Source organism: Macaca fascicularis, chromosome 17 (assembly GCF_037993035.2).
Source record: "Macaca fascicularis isolate 582-1 chromosome 17, T2T-MFA8v1.1".
NCBI lineage: Eukaryota > Metazoa > Chordata > Mammalia > Primates > Cercopithecidae > Macaca > Macaca fascicularis.
In genome coordinates this window covers 85,516,088-85,538,504 of record NC_088391.1, presented here as the reverse complement: position 1 = coordinate 85,538,504, position 22,417 = coordinate 85,516,088, and the positions used below count along the sequence as shown (strand labels likewise).

At 36.9% G+C, this 22,417-nt stretch overlaps 1 protein-coding gene across 8 annotated transcripts; it reads left to right on the top strand.

The window, feature by feature from the left end:
• Positions 1 to 268: 268 nt before the first annotated feature.
• TGDS (TDP-glucose 4,6-dehydratase) lies at positions 269 to 21,825 on the top strand. Of its 8 annotated transcripts, none has more exons than XM_015439311.3 (13): positions 269 to 374; positions 2,500 to 2,566; positions 3,987 to 4,055; positions 5,340 to 5,430; positions 12,297 to 12,439; positions 14,337 to 14,435; positions 15,406 to 15,447; positions 15,561 to 15,620; positions 17,062 to 17,105; positions 17,687 to 17,852; positions 18,425 to 18,483; positions 19,445 to 19,542; positions 21,003 to 21,825. In XM_015439311.3, the coding sequence occupies exons 1-13, from the start codon at positions 289 to 291 to the stop codon at positions 21,071 to 21,073; spliced, it is 1,095 nt and encodes a 364-aa protein (XP_015294797.1). In that variant the 5' UTR covers positions 269 to 288; the 3' UTR covers positions 21,074 to 21,825. The 8 variants fall into 8 exon arrangements, with proteins under 8 accessions (XP_015294797.1, XP_005586150.1, XP_045233173.1 ...); XM_005586093.4 differs by having other exon boundaries at positions 269 to 378; XM_045377238.2 differs by lacking the exon at positions 15,406 to 15,447.
• The last annotated feature ends 592 nt before the right edge of the window (positions 21,826 to 22,417 follow it).

Here is a 22,417-nt window from a genome sequence, read left to right as displayed (position 1 = left end):
ATTTCCGGGAAAAACGTTCCATACCCCCACCATACCGGCGACCCTATTTGCACCTGGCTGACCAGGCAATGGGAGAAAGGAGCAGCGCCTGCGCGGTGGTGAGCGCGGCCCCGCCCAGCCCGCTAGTGGGCGGGGAGAAATTGGCCACAGAGTAGTCTCCGGAAGCTGCCGCTGGCTACCCTGTTAACGTGTCCCGCGAGTGAGGCGCGTCGCAAAAGGTCGCGGCGGAACTTCCCTGCGCTTTTCAGACCATACGCTTTACGGTATTAGGCATTGCTGAGCTGGGAGATGTCGGCAGCGGGTTGGGAGGAACCGTGGGGTCCTCCCGGCGGCTTTGCGAAGCGGGTCCTGGTGACCGGCGGTGCTGGTTTCATGTAGGTAATGGCCAAGCAGTGGCTCCCCAGAAACCCCAACCTTTTCCCGCAGCTCTGCTTGCCCTAGGCAATTTGGGTCCAGCTTTGAGGGGTCCTTATTCTGATGGGAGGGTCCTAATGCACGACCTAGACCAGCTTTTCTCTCCCTGGCGTGCAAAGAAGTGGTTCCTTTGAAACTGTGACTTCTTTAAAACGCCTCTTCCAAATCTGTGTTAGTCTTGCCCTTCTGTGGCCCGAGGTGCTCACCACGTCACTCCTTGAGTGCGTGCAAGTTAACCTAAGTTGCTCACCGACTGCTTCCCACCCCCATCCTAGAGCACCCCCACCCCACGGTGGGCCCTGTACACATAGGCACCCCAAAAACGATTTGAGGATTATAATAGGACATCCAAACATTTACACATCCACTGTTGACACCCTTTTCTTCCTCAGACCCACATTCGATCAGCAAGCCCTCTCTGCTTCCAAAGTATATCCTTACGGCGACCACTTCCCACCACTTTCCCCTTTCCACCCTAGCCCATGTTTACCGTCATCTTTTGCCTAGACTGCTGCTGTAGCCTCCTGGTTGGCCATAACTGCGTCCACGCATGTTCCTTTAAAGCCTGTTGCTCACATACAAGTCAGTGTTTCTTAATCAGGTCATGTTAGGAGCAGGATTTTACTTCAGTGGTTCCTGCCACACTTAGAATAAAGCCCGAACTCTACCATATGTAGAAAACTCAAGTGCCCAAGCCCTACTTTTGCAACGTGATCTGCTTTTCTGTACCTGCCATGCTTCCCCTCTTACAGTTCTTGGAACACACCAAGACACACACTTCTATCTTGAGGGCTTTGCACTTGCTTCCCCTTTCGTAAGGCTGTTTGCATCACTCAATTCCGGTTTTTATCCAGATATCACCTCCTCAGAGAGTTCTTACCTGACCACCATATCTAAAATAGCCTCTTTCCCAACTAGCACACTTACCTCTACCTGCAATTATATTGCGGATTTGTGTCTGCTTGTTTATTGTTTGTATCCCCACTCTAAAATGCAAACATGGTAAGGACAGAGAATACTGTTCACTCAGCACCTGGAAGAATGCCTGGCCCATTCTATATAAGTCTTTAGTCATTGTGGAATGGATGAATGCAAGAGTAATAAACAGGAAACTCTCCCATCCTCCCCTCAAGGAACTCTGTGTCTAGTGGAAGAAAAGGGAATGTGAGGATTCCTGTTTATGGCCATTTGCACATTAAATCACCCTTCTAATCTGACAAATCACTTGGGGGACAGCATCAGGCTGGCAAGTTTCACTTAATGAGAAAGAGGACTATGGGCATGAAAGGGTAATACTTGTGTGAGTGTGCAGGTCCGGGAAGGGGGCGACGTAGAAAGTGCTGTGAAAGGAATGCCAACTACAACTCCAAGTTCATAATTTGGTCAAGGGCTGCCCTTTCCTGGGAGCCCAACATTTTAAGTATATATGGTAAATCTGGTAGATCATTTCACTGAGATATGCCTCTGATTCCCCTTTAGGGTCCTCTGAAGCTCAGGACCCACAGTGGATATCCAACTCAGGATAGTTTCAGCTGTTACTAGCCTGGGAATCCTGGGTTCAGTCTAGAACCCTCCTGAGGATTCTAGTTTAACATTACCAAAATCTTATACCAAGAAATAGCAATTGCAGAAGTTACTATTAAATATAGACAACTGACTATGCTCATAGTAATTTAATTTTTACATACTTATATCTGCAGTTCCTGAAAAGGCATGCTATAGGCATGTACAGTTGTGCTGACTGGCTCCCATTTATCGTTCCACTTTACTCCACACTTGTGCATGTATGGATGGCATCATTTGGTTAAACTGACTTTTTTCCCTATACCCAGAACCAGTACGTTCTCTCTTCTACATAGTCTAAATGGAATGTAAAACTTTTGTTTATAGATACTGTTGAGAAGTTTGGTAAAAAGTTTGCTTGTGTGTATATTTAGTATAGTTATATTGTTTTCTGTTATCTTAGAAAAAAGTTAAAGTTATCTTTGAGTATTTTCCTAGTACTCAACATCTTAGGAAAATATTCAAGAGTTTAGGGAACTTAAAATTTTTCACTAACAAGATATACTTTTTTTTTTTTAATAGTGCATCACATATGATTGTCTCTTTAGTGGAAGATTATCCAAACTATATGATCATAAATCTAGACAAGGTGAGTTTTATAAAAATGAGCTTCATGCACTGAAATTACATTTCAATTTATATTTTTTAAAAGTATTAGAATCCTGTCATGCTGATATTTTAATTTTTTATTTAGTCATTTTAGCAATTTAGAGGCTCTATATTATAATGTGCTTATGCTGTATTTAATCTTATATGTCAGTTTTTGAAACTTGCATTTCTTATGGTGGTCCACAAAGTAAAGTTTTTGTTTTGTTTTTTCAGTTGCTACCTTGCAAATGGACTTTTTGGATTTTCATTAAAAAAAAACTCTAAGAAAAATGTGTAAGGCAGTTTGGTGATTATAAGCCTTAATTGGATTTTTTTGTCTATTTTTTAATTGACATATCTTAGCTGTACTTGCTATGGGGCATATGGTGATGTTTTGATACATGTATACAATGTGTAATGATCACATCAGGGTAATTGGGACATCCATCATAAGAATAACCCTTAACTCTTATGAAGCTTTGCCTGACTTGCTATTAGGGACAGGAATTTTTTTCTATATCACCAATATACCAACAGTTTGAGGAATAGGTATAATAAATTCTAATATGTGTAACACAGGTGTAATTATTTTCAATCACTAATTCCTTTTCTGTAAGAAATGGTAAACTTTTCTAGCCACCAGTGGCTACAGGCAAATTTTGGCAGAAACATTTTTCTGTGTGTTTGTTTGAGATGGAGCCTTGCTCTGTCACCAGGCTGGGTTGCAGTGACACAATCTCAGCTCACTGCAACCTCCACCTCCCGGGTTCAAGCGATTCTCCTGCCTCAGCCTCCTGAGTAGCTGGGATTATAGGCACGCCACCAAGCCCAGCTAAATTTTGTATTTTTAGTAGAGATGGGGTTTCACCATGTTGGCCAGGATGGTCTCAATCTCTTGACCTTGTGATCTGCCTGCCTCAGTCTCCCAAAGTGCTGGGATTACAGGCATGAGCCACCACCCCCAGCCAGGAACATTTTTCAAAGTAGAGATTTATGAAAAGGTTTTTGTTTTGTTTTTTGGTACTTTGAAAAGGTAACAAAATTACTTGTTTTTTACTTTTAAGATATCAGAAACTTAAAATGTGTAAAAACAGGCCAGCGCGGTGGCTCACGCCTGTAATCCCAGCACTTTGGGAGGCTGGGGCAGGCGGATCATGAGGTCAGGAGATCGAGACCATCCTGGCTAACACGGTGAAACCCTGCTTTTACTACAAAATACAAAAAATTAGCTGGGCCGTGGTGGCTGGTGCCGGTAGTCCCAGGTACTCCGGAGGCTGTAAAACCAGGGAGCAAACACACTTTAAGAGGACATATTCTTGTATTATAACCATTAACGTCTATAGTCTAAAATAAATTGGTATTTGATTGGAAAAGCTAATGTCACTTTTTGTATTGCCCCTTCTGTGCTCTCTTCTTTCAAGTTGGATTACTGTGCAAGCTTGAAGAATCTTGAAACCATTTCTAACAAACAGAACTACAAATTTATACAGGTATGAACATTTTCATGTAATTGTACTGTGACTCTTTAGTCATGCAGGGATTATAGTATCTTTGTACTTTACAAACCTGTGTAATATGAGCGTGAAAGGAACACTAATTAAAGGCCTTTTAAAAGATCAGATAGTTAATTTCCAAAAGTACCATGTGCTCTAGAGGATACTAGTTTTGATTGACAACACATACAAAGCTACGTGTGATTTTTGGTACCTTAGCAGATCTACCAGTAGCTGACTGAATTTACATGGTTTGTATTTTAGTTCCTCCCTAGTCTTTCCCTATGAAGGTTGATTGACTCTGGAAGTCTCATTTTTAGACAAATCCAAAGTATAAACCACAAGACCAGTTCAATAATTTGCAAAGGGAAATGTTATTGTCAAATGAAACTATTTAACTTATGATATATTGTTTTTTAAAGTTATGCTATAAACTTTTTAACTACAAAACTTAATATACTAACAACCATTTCATAATTCTGTGTGAAAGTATTTTCTTCAGCTATTGACGAATTGTCAAGAATACATATTTTTAGAAGAATTAAATGTACATGTAAACGTTAGAAGTACCATAATTTTACTTAATTGTGATAAAATGTGTTTTCAAAATATGATTCCAGTTGTTACACTATATTTTTTTGAGACAGAGTCTCGCTCTCTTGCCCAGGCTGGAGTGCAGTGGCATGATCTCGGCTCCCTGCGACCCCTGCCTCCTGGGTTCAAGCAATTCTCTTGCTTCAGCCTCCCTACTAGCTGGGATTACAGGCACCCGCTACCATGCCTAGCTAATTTTCATGTTTTTAGTAGAGACAGAGTTTCACCATGTTGGCCAGGCTGGTCTCAAACTCTGGACCTCAAGTGATCCACCCATCTCAACTTCCCAAAGTGCTGGGATTACAGGCGTGAGCCACTGCACCCTGCCTAAGATATATTTTAATAATGGTTATCTCAAAGGTTTTTTTAAAAATGCTAAAAAAAGTTTTCTCTTAATATAGTGGCCTTGGGTTGGCAAAAATGTTGTGGACAACAGTAGCATGGTACTTAGTAGTTGTTGGTGCTCATTAAAATATTATTTGGAAAAATAATTTGAATTGAATATCTAATATCCTAAGATGCTGGAGAAATACATCATTGGTATACTTGTTTGAGCACTTAGTTGAATTTTCAAAACATTCCCTATTAAACAGGGAGGTGGGAGGTAGGGGGATGTTATAGTAAAAATGATTATGAATGAGAGTGCTCAATGAAACCTAACCCTTTCATGTTTGCTTTTTCATATAGGGTGACATATGTGATTCTCACTTTGTGAAACTGCTTTTTGAAACAGAAAAAATAGATATAGTACTACATTTTGCTGCGCAAACACATGTAGGTAAGCATTGTTTTATGTTACAGTTATGATTGGCAGTTCTCTCCCAGCCCCTGCCCCACTGCCCCCACCCACATACTTAATAATACTTATATTTGAAAGAGGATATATCATACTGTAGAAAAACAGCCACTGTGTCATCAATAAACTCAGCACTTTTTAGATACTTTTATTAGCATTGCAAGGCTGTATTAGTGAAATATAACCTTGAATGCTATCTGAAAACTTGAGTTGAACCAATTCAGGATAGTAAAGGGGAGCAGTGGGGAGATGGGCCATGAACTGTATTTTTTACATTGTTTTTCTTAAATTTTGTTGTGGTATGCAGATGAACATTATTTCTATCATTTTGTGAATTTTAGATATTTTCTAATAACTTGACAGTTTTATTATGAAATATATTTGAAAGCGTTTAGAAATACAGTCAAATAATGATAATGTGAGCACTCATGTATCTGTCACCTGAACAAAAGACAGAATGTTGCTGAATCCTCTTCAGTAGTAAGTACTACTGCTACCTATTACGAGATTTAAAGTTGTAATTTCCTTTGCTTTTCTCTACACTTTTGCTGTTGTGTGTATATATACATATATACACGTATATATATTTATATATATACGTATATATATATATAATGACTTTTTTTGTTTTTTCAGAATCCGTGTAGATTCATCCATGGAGGCAGATATAGATATAGTTTGTTTTCAGTGTCATTCCAGTCTAAAAAATATATATATATACACCGTAGTTTACTTAATATACTTTATTCTTAATGGCCATTTGGGTTCTTTACACTTTGGAGCAACTTTGAACACTACTACCTTGAACATGTATCATGATACATAAATATACATTACATTTGGCTATATAACTGAGATAATAAGATCTGCATATTTCACGTTGAGATAATGTCAAACCATGTTCCAAAGTAATTATACCAACTTCCACTCCTCCAGAAGTATGTGACTTCCTGTTGCTCCAGATCTCACCAAAGCTTAGTTTTGTCAGTCTTTCCATTTTTGCCAATTTCAGTGCTGTGTAGTGGTGTCTCATGTTTCTAATTTGTATTTTCCCTGATTACTAATAAGATTAAGTACTTTTCATATGGTTTTTTGTAATTTGGATTTCTCCTTTGTGAAATGCTGTTGCAATCTTTTGTCCATTTTAAAATGGGATTGTTTACCTTTTTCTCATTGAAAGAGAAGTTTCAATAAGAAAAAAATGGCAAGTAGAGTTTTTATATATTCAGGACACTAGTTCTTTGTCATTCTGTATGTTACAGATGCCTTCTACTCTGTATGGCCTATCTTCTCACTTTCTTGATAGTGTGTTTTGATGAACAGACGTTTTCAATGTCGGTGTAGTGAATGTGTGTTTTTTCCTTTATGCTTACTGCTTTTTCAGTTCTTAAATTCTCTCCTACCCCGAAGTCATGAAGATATATTTTTCTATATTATCTTTTCAAAGCTTTATAATTTTGTCTTTTACAATTAGATTTGTAATCCATCTGAAATTAATTCTTATATAACACCAATTTCATGTGAATACCAATTGTTCCTGTACCATTTACTGAAAAGTTTACCAGTTCCTACCCTCTGTCATATCAAGTTTATTTTTGTATCTCTGTCTCTCTTCATTTGTCTCTGCCTGTCTGATACGCACTATATTGACGAATACAATGATTTCATGTCTGTTAAAGCAAATCTTTCTACTTGGTTAATGATAAAAGCAGTTGTGCACTTCTACCAGCAATTTATGAGATATTTGCCAACAGTTGCTGTGTCAGTTTTGTGGTTTTAGTTTTCCTGATGAAGTTAAAAACCTTTTCATTTGTTCATTGGACTATTCTCCTTCTCTTTCTTATTAGGATATCCTCTTTGGAAAAATTTCTATTTAAATTTCGTGACCATTTCGTATTAGGTTGTCAGTTTTTTCCTTACAGATTTTATGTATTTTGGATTCAAGCCTTTTGCAGCTACATTTTTTTTCTTTTTTTTTTTTGAGACCGAGTCTCACTCATTGCCCAGGCTGGAGTGCAATGGCACGATCTCGGCTTACTGCAACCTCTGCCTCCTGGATTCAAGCGATTCTCTTGCCTCAGCCTCCCGAGTAGCTGGGATTACAGGCATGCGCCACCACGCCTGGCTAATTTTGTATTTTTGGTAGAAATGGGGTTTCACCACATTGGCCAGGCTGGTCTCGAACTCCCAACCTCAGATGATCCACCCTACTCAGGTGATGCACCCACCTCAGCCTCCCAAAGTGCTGGGGTTACAGGCGTGAGCCACCACGCCCGGCCTTTTCCCATTTTTAATGGTATCTTATTATTAGTGAAAGTTCTTAATTTCAATGTGGGTTAAATTATCTGTACCTTTTTCGTTAGGGTTAGTGCTCTTTCTCTCTTGATTAAGAACTCGTTTCCTACCTCCAAGGTCATGGACATGTTGTCTTATAATTCTTTTCTTAAAAGTTACTGTTTTTCCTTTTACATTTAGATTTCTTCCTCATATCCATATCAATTTGACTCAAAATCATTTATTGAAAAGACTTGACTCTTCCTCATTGTCTCTTTTGTCATGGGTCAAGTGTTTTTATATGTATGCTTCTATTTCTCAGCTCTGTTCAATTCCGTTGGTCTTTGTCTGTGCTTATACTATTATCACACCATCTTAATTACTGTAGCTTTATAATAATGCTTTATATCAACAAAGCAAACCTCCCACCCTGTTGTTCCAAAAAACAACATTTGACATTTGACGTTGTTGTTCCAAAAAAACAATCTTTGATATTGTTGATCTTTTCTTATGCTTGGTTTGTTTTCTATATAATGAATTTCTGGTCTTACCTTTATTATTTCATTATTTGTGCTTTGTTTAGGCTTTCTATTCTTTTTTCTAATCTTTGTGATATATTTAGCTTATTAATTTTCACCTTTTCTCTAATATATACATTTTAGACTATGAATTTACTTCTAAATACTGCTTTATCTGAATCCCACAGATTTTCATATGTATTTTTTCCTTATCTTTTATTCTTAAGAGTTTGATTTCTTGCTGGCTGCGGTGTCTAACACCTGTAATCCTAGCACTTTGAGAGGCCAAGGCAGGCGAATCACTTGAGCCCAGGAGTTCCAGACCAGCCTGGGCAACATGGTGAGATCCTGTCTCTACAAAAAATAATAATAATAAATAAAACCCGGCATGATGGTGTGTGCCTGTAGTCCCAGCTACTTGGGAGGCTGAGGTGAGAAGATCTCTTGAGCCCAAGAGGCGAGGTTGCAGTGAGCTGAGATTGCACCCCTGCATTCCAGCCTGGGCAACAGAATGAGACCTTGTCTCAAAAAAGAAAAAAAAGAAAAAAAGAAGTTGATTTATTCTTTAATCATGGGTTACTTAGACATGTATGTCTTAATTTCCAAACATGTATGGATTTTCTTTTTCTTATTGAATTCTAGCTTAAATGTATATGATTAGATAACATACTCTATGATTGTAGTCCTTTATGCTACAACTTGCTTTTTGGCTCAGTATATGGTCACTTTCTGTAACTTGTATATGTATTGAAAAAAATGTTAATTTGCAAACATTGGGTTCATTGTTCTTTACACATCCATTAGGTTAAGTTGGTTAATGATGTTCTTTAAATCTCTTGTGTGTTTCTGGTGAATAGAACCTTTTATCCTTATGAAGTGATCTCTTTCCCCTGGTGATGTGTACTGCTTTAAAATCTGTTTTGTTTGACATTAATATAGCTGTGTTACTTCCTTTTTGGTTAGTATTTTCATGATCCTTTTTCCATCTTTTTATTTCTCTAGCTTTACGGGTTAGCTGCATGTCTTGTAAACAACATGTATTTGGATTTTGATTTTTTTTAAACCCATTCTGACCATCCTTGATATTTACCCTCAGTGTTTAGTTTGTTGCTATATTTGGATTTATTCCTACCATCTTACTGTGTGCTTTCTTTTCTCACCTGTTCTGTTTCCTTGGTTGCTGCTTACTTTTTTTTAAAAAAAAGAATTCTTCCTTTGTAAAAATTGTTTATTTTTTAAGAATTCTTGCTTACTTTTTTTAAGGACTTGACTGAGGAATTTTTCTTATTCTCTTTTTCTCCCTCTACTAGTTTGGAAATTATATGTTCTGTTGGTACTCTTGGAGTGGTTACCCTACAAATTACAGATGTGTAATTAGCTTATCAAAGTGTAAAGTTCATCAAAACCTTTGTCCTCTTCCCATTTAATTTCCAACTCCATTTTTAGCTATTTTTAACTCTGTTTTTATCTGTTTTTTTGTTTTGTTTTGTTTTTTAAGGCAGAGTCTTGTTCTGTCACCCAGGCTGGAGCGCAGTATTGTGATCTCAGCTCACTGCAACCTCTGCCTCCCAGGTTCAAGCAGTTCTCATGCCTCAGCCTCCCAGGTAGCTGAGATTACAGGCATGTGCCACCACGCCTGGCTTATTTTTTGTATTTTTAGTAGAGATAGGGTTTTGCCATATTGGCCAGACTGGTCTCAAACTCCTGACCTCAGGTGATCCACCCACCTGGGCCTCCCAAAGTGCTGGGATTATAGGCATTAGCCACCATGTCCAGCCTGGAATTTTAAATTGATCTTATTTTTTTATTCCCACTAGATGTCATTATTACTACTTTATATAGTCAGTAGTCATTATATTAGGGGTTTACAAAATGATATTCTAATTATGTCATTCTTCATTTATACGTGTAATATCTACATAAAAACAAGTTTTCCAGCCAGGCGCAGTGGCTCACGCCTGTAATCCCAACACTTTGGGAGGCTGAGATGGGTGGATTACCTGAGGTCAGGAGTTCAAGACCAGCCTAGCCAACATGGTGAAACCCCGTCTCAAAAATACAAAAACATTAGCTGGGCGTGGTAGTGGGCACCTGTTACCCCAGCTACTCGGGAGGCTGAGGCACAAGAATCGCTTGAACCTGGGAGCCAGAGTTTGCAGTGAACTGAGATTGTGCCACTACACTCCAGGCTGGGCAACAAAGAGAGAGAGAGAGAGAGAGAAAGTTTTTCTTATAAATTATTTGCTTACCTTGATATTTAATTGTTATAGAAAAGCCAGGTTAAATACCTGATTATTTTTATTTATTTAGTAGATTTTACTATAATGAGTTGGTTTCCAAGCATCCTCCTTTTTCTTTTTTCTTTTTTCTTTTTTTTAGTATCGTTATGAATTTGTAGATTTTAACACATTTGATTTTTTTTTGTTTGTTTTAATCACTTGCAGTTATTTTTCTTATTTATGTTCAAAATGACTCACCATTAGCCATTGAGAGGCTCTTCTAGTTGCTTCCTGAGTCCTTTTTGACATGACCTTAGCAGTCTTTGACAGCCATCTAACTTTCTGGTTTGATAGGATGTTTCAGTTTTATCTTCAATATTTTTCCCCCCAAGATCTGGAATCAGCTCTTTGTCTCAGGAGCCATTGTTCCTTTTGGTGGGAAATGGTGTTTAGAGGCCACAATCTGGGCCCTGGGAGTGCTTATTAACGGGACATTGTTTCAAGGCTTTTTCAGTTAACAAAACTAGGGAATATTATTTGCCTATTAAGATTAAATGTGACATGGGTTTATACTGAAATGTCCAATTCAGATTCAGAGTTTTTGTTTAAGTTCATCAGTCTTTCATTTATATCATCTTTTCCTTACCTTGAACACCTTGGTTCTCAACAGCACCACCCTAATTACTTATTTACTTTATTCCAGAACACACAATGAGTCCACATTTCTTCTTTTAAGGACACCAGGTAGATTGGATTAGGACCCATCCTAAAGACCTGATTTTCACTTAATCACCTCCTTAAGAGCCCTATCTCCAAATATAGTCACATTCTGAGGTTCTGGGGGAAAGGGTTGGATCTTAAGATGAATTATGGGGAGAACACAATTTAGCCCATAACTCTGGATTACAGGGAAATGCCTATGTAATTTGACTGGATATTTCCAAGTTTCCTTCCTTAGGGATTGTAAACATTTTACATTGTTATTGTCAGTGTACAAAGTATCTTTTGTCTAACAGCCTCAACAAATAAGTGATTTGTCAAATTTTTGAATTTTTGCCAGTCTGATAAGAAGTGATATCTCTGAGTTTTTAATTTGGGTTTTTTTAATTGTATGTGAGGTTGATCATCATAATCTTAAGGACTCATTTGTATTTCTTCATCTAAACTGTTTATATCTCCTACCTGTTTTACTGTAGGATTGTTCTTATTTATTTAAAGTTCTTTATAAGTTGACGATACTTAACCCTTTATCTCTGTAATTTCACGTGTTTTTTCCCAGTTTGTCATTTTTGTCTTTTTAATTTGTTTTTAGTTTTTTAACCATGCAAAATTTTTATGCGGTCAAATTTATCCGTCTCTTCCATTATTGCTTCTGGATTGTGATTCATCGTTAAGGAAGTTCCTTCCATTTCCTGGTTATAGAGGTTCAGTTCTTTTAAGGTGAATTTATTTTTAAATAACTCATTCAACATTTATTGCTTTCAGCAGTAACAGATTGATCTTAAAAAGCCTAGCCCTGTAATTCATAATTTTTAAATTTAAGAACGTTTTAAATTTCGGTGAATTATTTTTAAATTTTCTTCCTTATAGAATAAAAAACTTTCCTGCAAATTTAACACTGATAGTTTTCTGGGTTCTAAGAATTTGCATGTACTATGTAATTTAGGTTTAAAGAAGTCATAAATATCACTGCCTGTGTATGTTATTACTATAACTGTTGCAGCTGTGGTAAATGAAGAGACGTGAATAGTACCCTCCTTAAACCTGAAGCCATCATTTGGCATTTGTTTTATCCATTGGATAGACTTGTTTTAGCTTTTCACTCTTTTTTTTTTAGATCTTTCATTCGTACGTGCCTTTGAGTTTACCTATGTTAATGTTTATGGCACTCACGTTTTGGTAAGTGCTGCTCATGAAGCCAGAGTGGAGAAGTTTATTTACGTCAGCACAGATGAAGTATATGGTGGCAGTCTTGATAAGGTGAGCTTAGAAAATGTATATTTTATCTGCTTCACCATGTACCATGATACAGTTTTATTAAACCTACACTGGGCTTTTTTCATCCTCAAATTATATACACTTGTAACACTCTTCAAAGTGTTTTAGGATTCTGTAGAGGGACAGAACTGATAGAATAGACAGATATATAAAGGGGTATTTATTAAGTATTAACTCACACCATCACAAGGTCCCACAACAGGCCATCTGCAAGCTGAGGAGCAAGGAGAGCCAGTCTGAGTCCCACAGTTGAAGAACCTGGAGTCAGATGTTCGAGGGCAGGAAGCATCCAGCATGGGAGAAAGATGTAGGCTGGGAGGCTAGGCCAGGGTAGTCTATTCATGTTTTTCTATCTGCTTTATATTCTAGCCACACTGGCAGCTGCTTAGATGGTGCCCACTCAGATTGAGGGTGGCTCTGCCTTTCCCAGCCCAGTAACTCAAATGTTAATCTCCCTTGACAACACCCTCACAGACACACCTAGGATTAATACTTTGTATCCTTCAATCCGATCAAGTTGACAGTGTTAACCATCACAGAATGTTATTGCATTGTCTCCTCTGTTCAGATCAAGTGATACCGCCCCAAATGGGGAACAACAGCCTAGTCTTGGTAGAGACTTACTTATTTATTTTTTCATGCCCCAGAAATCTCTTTAGGTAGATTTATTTGTAATTTTGCAAGAGAATTGCAGATCTCACCTTTTTGTCCCACTCTTACACATATGATGAATGTCATTCCATGGACCAAAGCATAAGTTACACTGCAGCATACTACCTGTTCATCTTTCCCTTTCAGTCATATCTTTCCCTTTCAGTCATATTGGAATGTCAAGGAGACAGTGTAAAATTCTTGTAAAAACCAAAATCTTTTTTTTTTTTTTTGAGATGGGAGTTGCGCTCTTGTTGCCCAGGCTGGAGTGCAATGATGCAATCTTGGCTTGCTGCAACCTCCATCTCCCGGGTTCAAGTGATTCTCCTGCCTCAGCCTCCCAAGTAGCTGGGATTACAGGCATGTGCCACCATGCTCGGCTAATTTTGTATTTTTAGTAGAGATGGGGTTTCTCCATGTTGGTCAGGCTGGTCTCGAACTCCCAACTTCAGGTGATACGCCTGCCTTGGCCTCCCAAAGTGTTGGGATTATAGATGTGAGCCACTGTGTCCAGACTTAGAATCTATTTTTTTAAATCATGCATAAATATTGTACTTTTTATGCAAAGGAAACTCCATTGTCCAATCTATAATTTTTATAGTTGGTGTCTGCAGTGACCTCATTTTGTTTATTATTTATGAATTTACTTATTTTACCAAGACACATACACAGTGAAAATCAAATAGTCCAAAAAGACTGACAGTGAGAAAAAGTAGACCTTGACCACTTCTCAGTTCTCAATTCTGCTTCCAAGAAGTAACTGTTTTTCAATTCTCTGCAGTTGTTATCAGGTAAACTTCTTTGTTCATGCACCCTGCCACCCTACATCAGATCCGACACAGTAACCAGAGTGATTTTTAAAATGTAAGTCAGACCTGGCATTACTCTGCTCAAAAATCAGTCATTGTTTTACGGTGGCCTTCAAGGTTTTGGCCTTCCTCTAGCTCTCTGACATCCTCTCCCACGGTCTCTCCCCTCATATCAGCCTTCCTGCAATTCCTTTGGACACGCTTCTGTCTCAGGGCCCTTAACTTGCCGTTCTCTCTCTCTGCTATATAGGATTGTTGTGCACATTAAAGAAGCTACTACATGTCCTTGGGAAAACACCAGGCACGTAGGATTTAAGAAGCGGTTTTTAAAATTTGGTGATTGACATTTCAGGTTTTAACATATGCTCTGATTTTTATACTAAAAATATGCATAATTTTAAAAATATGTTTAAAATTAGGAATTCGATGAATCTTCACCCAAACAACCTACAAATCCTTACGCATCATCTAAAGCAGCTGCTGAATGTTTTGTACAGTCTTACTGGGAACGATATAAGGTAAGACCTGATTGCAGAAACTCTTGAAACATTTTCCTTTGGACCTAAGTGTTAAAACTCCAAGTGGGCTTTTTTTTTTTTTTCCTAAAGATTTTTAAGTTTTCTATTTATTCTTCGGAGACAGTCTCGATCTGACACTCAGGCTGGTCTCAAACTCCTGACCTCAAGTGATCCACCCACCTCGGCCTCCTAGAGTGCTAGGATTACAGGTGTGAGCCACGCCCAGCCCAAGTCAGCTTTTAGCAGCATGCTTAGAGTAGAAGGCATAGATTGAGAAAATTTACATATTATGGAATTTTAAAAACTAATTTCCTCTATTGTGTGGACAAAATAGGACCTACCTCTTCTTACTCAGTTCATCATTAAAGGAATAACTTGAATATACATTGTTTTTCTATTTCGGTAATAGGTAGAGTGTTACAGCTAGAGTCAGAATGAGGTTGGAGTCCTATGAGTGGAGGAAGACAGAGGGAGGACAGATCCCCTTTCTGCCGTGTGCTTCTCTCTGCATGATTTGGCTTTTGTGGCTCCTCATGAATGGGAAGTAGACTTGCCCCTGGTGGCTCTGACAGTGTCGGTATGGGAGCCTTACCCCATATGAATCCTCACCTTGAATCTCCTACATTTGGCTTCCCACTGCTCTTGGTGAGTTTTTAGGGTGTGGGTCAGAGAGGCAAGCCTTGGAATTCCTAAAGATTCTCTCACCATTTGGGTTCTGGTGGCATCGGTCCTTTTCACTTTCATCGTAGCTCTTTTTATTTGTAGGGATTGGTACAATGAAGAGAGCCAATTTAGAGTCCTTGAGGTGGTCTTTAAAATAATCAGCTGGAAAGTTCTTCAGTGTTTTGCTATCAATCAGACTTATAAACCTGTGCCATCTGTGTTCGTCTTCTTGTACTAATAAAAGAATGTTCCTCTTCTTTTTTTTGGAACCTCTGCCTTTATCTGAATCCTGTTCTCTCCTTTCTAGAAACCTTACGTTAGAAAAAAATCTCTTCCCTTTGACCTTAAGGTGTGTAGAATTATTTAGGCAACAGTGCCCATATTTTGAAATTCTGCTCGTCTTTAAAATAATCATCATTATTAGACCTTTTCAAAAGCCTTAATGTTGAATATTCTTTTAAGTTTCCAGTTGTTATCACAAGAAGCAGTAATGTTTATGGACCACATCAATATCCAGAAAAGGTAAACTTTACTTCTTCATTCATGGTGTTTTTCAGTGATTGTAACTTCTCATTATTTGAAATAACCTCTTTTCAGTTATTTGTCAAAATAATATGTTGTAAATTTTACATAATTTTATATGCTGTATAACACCTCTTGCAGATTCCTTCAGACTTAGAGATTGAAGATGAGTTTTAAGTCTCAAGCTGGCTGACACTCACCAGCTGGCTTCACCACTTGGCAGAGATTTTGAAGGATCCAATGAGAATGATATATGTGAAAATACCTTGTACCTTTAAAGACTTTAAAGCATTGTAGTATACTTCTACCACTACTGACATGCTGTAGTTGACTCCTTGTTTGCAGTCAGACCAGTATGTCAGGGTATACAGAAAGTCAAAAGCTAGCTAGCTAGTGATGCAAGAAGCTTGTATACATTAACTGTCTTAGTGTCAGCTGGCTAACTGTGCCTCAACTTATCTTTATAGTGTAGGCATGAATATTTTCCAGAAAGTACTACAAGTAATGAATAAAAAAAATTAGTTTAGAGGCTGAAAATGCCTGTGTGGTTGGTTCTGTATCATCAAGTCTGATTTTACATAACTTTGGCCACTCGGCCTAAATTTGGAGACTGGGTTTTTCTTTTTTCTTTTCTTTTGGTTTCTTTTTTTTTTTGAGAGGGAGTCTCGCTCTGTCGCCCAGGCTGGAGTGCAGTGGCGTGATCTCGGTTCACTGCAAGCTCCGCCTCCCAGGTTCATGCCATTCTCCTGCCTCAGCCTCTCAAGTAGCTGGGACTACAGGCGCCCGCCGCCATGCCCAGCTAAGTTTTTGTATTTTTAGTAGAGATGGGGTTTCACTGTGTTAGCCAGGATGGTCTCAATCTCCTGACCTCGTGATCCGCATGCCTCCGCCTCCCAAAGTGCTGGGATTACAGGCGTGAGCCACCGCGCCCGGCTGGGTTTTCTTGCTTCCCATCTGGTTGCATTGATCTGTTTGCCCAAAGGAAAGGGCCATGTCATGACCTGCAGGTATTAATATTTACTTTGCTTAATTTAAGTTTTCTTTGAATCCAAGAGCACTGGAATTTACTTTCTATAAATTCCTCAAACACTTAGTGCATAGGTGCTATATGTAATCCAGTAAGTAAGATACAAATGTCTGCCTTTATGAAGTCAGCACAAAGGTGAGCCTTATGATGAGACCGACTGTCTGATGAAGACTCTTTCTGCATTTTTCCACTATTTAGATCATTTTATCTTCAAGTAACCTGTCTTCATGAAGTAGCAAACTAAGAGTTCTTTTACTTATCAAATATTATAGTAGGTTTTAAAATGAACTGATAAAAAGAATTAGAAGCAATCCCTATGCATATTTCTTAATAATCTTTTAATCTTGGTATGAGTTCAGATTCTTACTAATGAGTAAATTTCCAGTCTGAAATGATATTTAAATATTCTTTTAGGTTATTCCAAAATTTATATCTTTGCTACAGCACAACAGGAAATGGTATGTTATTATTACCTTTTTACCCATATGCTTTTCTGGTATGTTAGAGTATTTGGTGACACTTTCTTGAATATCATAAAGTCTTAAAGGCCACAAAATTTAATGTCCCACCAAATTTAAGAATCATTTCTCCAGTGTAATAGTTTTTAAAATAATCTGTATCTTATTTTTGTAATTTACTTGAGATAATTTCAAATCTTAATAACCTATCATAGAACTTTGAATTATAGCATTAACATTTGAAATCTATTTTTATATAATTTTACTTTCTCAAAGAACTTATTTAATTCATAGAACTGTAGATATTTCTTTAAAATGAACTTCTGGTATAAAATTGAATACACATTTCACAGGGGTCACTAATATGTTTGTCAATTTCCTACTAAGTACCCTCAGAAGGTTTGGAAATTATTTAAGAAATATGAACAAAATTTAGAAAAGCTATGAGAATTTGTATTTTCAGTAAAAGATTCTGGGATCCCCATGGGAAGTGGCTTCTCTGGAGTTGTAGTACCCAGTCAATGCTTTAGGAAACTTTACCTTTTTACACTTCATGATTTCACTTCATTTAATCTCTTTAGTTGCATTCATGGGTCAGGGCTTCAAACAAGAAACTTCCTTTATGCTACTGATGTTGTAGAAGCATTTCTCACTGTCCTCAAAAAAGGGAAACCAGGTGAAATTTATAACATCGGAACCAATTTTGAAATGTCAGTTGTCCAGCTTGCCAAAGAACTAATACAACTGGTATGTATCTATTTTAAAAGGGTGGTATTTTCAAAATTGTTAGTGACAGTAACCATTAATTTAGTCAAAATCAGAAGCATACAGTTTACTTAATTTAAAAGTAAGCAAGTAGAAAATGAAATGGATTATGTGTACCATATGTGTCTTAATTTAAGTTTTATCACCTATTTAGTAACAGCTTTTCAGGAAAAAATAATTCATTAAATGTACTGTCCCTAATTGTAAGACATAACTCATTTTCAGAAATATAAAATTGTGTCTTGAAATAAGTAACAGTGACATATAAAATAATTATATCAGTAGTTATGAATATCCATATATATTAGGGGACATCAATTATAAATTCATTTAATAGAAAGAGGGACTGAATAATAACCAAAATCCAATGTGTATATCTGAGCTTCAGATGGAATTTAGTATAAAGTATAGACAGTGTTACTAAAATGATGTTCATTTTAGCTGTCTTCCCCACTATGAAGCAGTTGTTTTCTTTTTAATCAGCCATTAAATACCATTGTTATTCTCTGATCTCATTTTATAATTTGACTCAAAAGCCTTCTCCATTTTAACAGATCAAAGAGACCAATTCAGAGTCCGAAATGGAAAATTGGGTTGATTATGTTAATGATAGGTGAGTAACAAGTTAAAACATTGGGGAAAGGTTGTGAAATCTTAGGTACCTTTAAAATTATAAAATATGTGGACTTGACCAATAACTAGTTTATCTCTTTTGAATTTTCTGGTAAAACATTTTTTTTTCATAATCGTAAGTACCATACAGATTAAGTATAGCATTATTACTTACTAGCTATGTGACTTAAAAAATTATTGACCATTTCCAAGTCTGAGGTTTCAAACCTCCAGTGTGAACTAGGGATAATAACATCTCTCTCTCTTTTTTTTTTTTTTTTGAGACGGAGTCTCACTCTGTCGCCAGGCTGTACTGCAGTGGTGCAATCTTGGCTCACTGCAACCTCCACCTTCCCAGGTTCACACCGTTCTCCTCAGCCTCCCAAGTAGCTGGGACTACAGACTTATGACACCATGCCCAGCTAATTTTTGTATTTTTAGTAGAGATGGGGTTGCACCATGTTGGCCAAGATTGTCTCCATCTCAACCTCATGATCCGCCCACCTCGGCCTCCCAAAGTGCTGGGATTACAGGCGTGAGCCACTACGCCCAGCTGATAATAACATCTTTCTTATGAAAGTATTTTAACATTTATTTATAATGTATATTAAATACCTGACCCACAGCCTGGCATATGAGTCCTAATAAGGTTTTGTGTATTTGTTTATTCATTCATTGAACATTTGTTGAGTTTTTTTATGTGTCAGGTATTTCACTTATAGCTAGATCGTGGCTGAAACAGGAAGATAAGACACAGAGAAGGTTAGGCACCTGGCATTATGGATGACTTTTTTTTTTTTTTTTAATATATACTTGATTTTACAAACTTTCTGCAGAAAATCTATTGGGAATTTTTTGTCAAGAGAAAAGTTGGGTTGTGGTGCATAAACATATATTTCCTAGTATCTACATTTGTAAATATATATCTACAATATCATTTTAAATCTGTTTTGTTTTCCAAGACCTACCAATGACATGAGATATCCAATGAAGTCAGAAAAAATACATGGCTTGGGATGGAGACCTAAAGTGCCTTGGAAAGAAGGAATAAAGAAAACAAGTAAGTTATCAATTAATCATTTTGGGGTCAAGTCAGGAAAATTTAAAGGAAAAATAACTTATTTCTAGAACATTATACAAACCAGTGGAATATTGTGTTGAATCATTTGTACTTTTCAGATTGCCACATTTCATGTATTTCTGGTAATAGTCCTGTGTTTCCTAAGCATCTTGAATTTTATAAACCAACTTCTGATCAATCTTCCCATATCTCATTAGCATTAATCAAACACCTATATTATTTATTCTGAGGTACATATTTTTTCACTTTCTTCACACTCCTAAAAGGTATGTCTTTTTATAATCACTAGTGTCTTATATTTATTATTGTAGCTTTTTTCTTTTTTACATGTATGTAAAATAATGATCCATCAGTGGCATCTTAGAGTTGGTGAAATAGAGCTGCAGTCTTTTTTGTATCTTGAGGCTTTTTATATTGAAACCAACAAAGGTAATACATTTAGTATGTGCAGAAAAATCTATTAAAATAAGTGCTTATAAAGTCTGTGTATATATATTAAAGCTCTGCTTAGAAATGTATTCATAAGAAAAGCTCTACCCAGATGTAAAAAAAAAAAAGTTTTGATTCAGAGCTTGAAATACAAAATACTTAAGTCAAATATTAAAAAACAAAAAATAATTTAAAACTATCAGGTTTCTTTAAACTAAAAAAGCTTTTACTGATAGTATAGCAATATAAAATAATTTAACATATTACTAGAAGAAAGGTGCTGGGCATAGTGGCTCACATCTGTAATCCCAGCACTTTGGAGACCAAAGTGGGAGGATCACTTGAGGCCAGGAGTTCAAGACCAGCCTGGGAAATATAGCACGACCCTATCTCTACAAAAAGTAAAAAAAAAATCAGCAGGACATGGTGGCACATGTCTATAGTCTTAGCAATTTAGAAAGGTGAGGTAGGTGGATCTCTTGAGCCCAGGAGTTTGGGCCTATAGTGAGCTACGATCACACCACTACACTCTAGCCTGGGTGACAACGAGACCCCATTCTCTTAAAAAAAAAAAAAAAAAAAAGCAAGGAAGTTCACATCAACTCATTGTGACTCTGATGCAGTGTTATCATATTTATATGACCAAACACTGTATTATACTTTTTTATATAAAATAATCTTAAAATCAGAGCAGATGACTTATTTCCAACACCCCAAATTCCTTAAAATCAGAATGTCTTAAATATTTATACCAACAAGTTCAGTATTGAATGACTTTTGAAGTTAAAAAGAAAAAATATCATTGATTTTTAATTATAAATTTTTTAGGTGATTTAAATGTCTTCTGATTGACTTAATTGTTAAGTTCAAAATCAAATTGTTTACATCATTAGGCAGCCCTTGTCTGCTGCTTAGCTGATGGGCAAGACTTAGCTAGCAGGAACTCAGTAAATGTTGGTTAACTGATGTTGAGTTTTTTTCTTTTTTTGTCTTTTGTTTTTTCCTATTAGTTGAATGGTACAGAGAGAATTTTCACAACTGGAAGAATGCAGAAAAGGCATTAGAACCCTTTCCGGTATAATCACCATTTATATAGTCAAGACAGTTGTCAAAGAAAAAAATTATCCTACCTCTACAAGTGGTATGAAATTAAGTGACCAAATGAAGTGCTCTCTTTTCATTTGAAATTAGATTCATGACTTTTTGTATAATATTCAAATGCAGAATGCCTCAATCTTTGGGAGAGTTTCAGTACTGGCATAGAATTTAAATGTCAGAATTCTTTCTGAAACCCTTTCTCCTGGAAACTAGGAAATAATAGGGGTAGAAGACTCCCCACGGGTAGCCAGGAAGAAGTCTCCTGGTTCTGACAACTATGAGGGGTAATGGTGCTAGGCGGATGGCAACCTTCACTGGTTTTGAGCTCAGTCAGCTTCCCAGCCTTTCCCAGTGTCTAAGAAAGTCTCTGAAATGTTCGTTTTTAGGCAATATAGGACGAGTCTTATGTCCTAATTCACCTTTTCTTTTTTTAAGATCTGATATACTATCATTGCCTTAGTAATGGAACAAAATAAAAGCATATCTAGCACTTTTTAACTTTTGATAATTTTGTAAAATTGAATACGTTGAATGCTTTTTAAGATGTAAAGTTTTTATATTTTCACAATTAACCTATGTAAAACCTTGTATCAGAAATTTATCATGTATTTACTGTTTAAAATGATTTTATTTATAAAATTGTCAATATCTTAATGTATTTAATGTAGAATATTGCTTTTTAAAATAATATGTTTTTATTTTGCTGTAGAAAAATTAAAAAAAAATTTGATTATGTATTTTTAATCCTTCTTTGCCCTAAAGACTTTAAGATGACTTGAAAAAGTAACTGATTGGCTATTGGGTTGAGAAAGGGAAAATAAGCTGGGTGACCCTCTATTAAGGGTGCAGATTTTGGTATGGAGGTGTCATAATTCCTCATTAGAAAGTCTTACACTTTAAAAATACCCTTAAATACCAGCTTCCCACTGTGCTTAGGGATCCCCAAGTCCATCCCTCTTCAGTTTCTCCAATTTCACCTTTCAGGAGAGAAAGAGACGGAAGACAAGTGTGTCAGTTGAGTTTTGCAGGAAGCAAATGCTAAGAGAAAGTAATGACTATAATGATAAAAGAGGAAGGAAGCAAAAATTGGGCAGGCTGTGCAGGCAGAAAGGCAAACCCATGCAGAGAAAATGTCTATTGTGAGAATCAGCTATTGGCCCTTTCACAGTGGAAAGGGCCCAATGGAGCTCATGTCCCACCAGGTAGCTGGTGGGTTTCCTTGAAGAATAGTGCCACATTGGGGGCTCAGTATTTGTCTCTATTGCCAGCAAGTTGGATATTCACAGGTGGCAATAGCTGCATTGGCCGTGGTAAGTGAGAATTCATG

Bases quoted from the DNA above. Each gene is read 5' to 3' on its own strand.
- TGDS (XM_015439311.3), top strand. From the start codon at position 289: ATGTCGGCAGCGGGTTGGGAGGAACCGTGGGGTCCTCCCGGCGGCTTT. The intron at 5,431-12,296 runs GTAAGCATTGTT...TTTTTTTTTTAG, and splicing joins TGCTGCGCAAACACATGTAG to ATCTTTCATTCGTACGTGCC. The intron at 15,621-17,061 runs GTAAACTTTACT...ATATTCTTTTAG, and splicing joins CACATCAATATCCAGAAAAG to GTTATTCCAAAATTTATATC.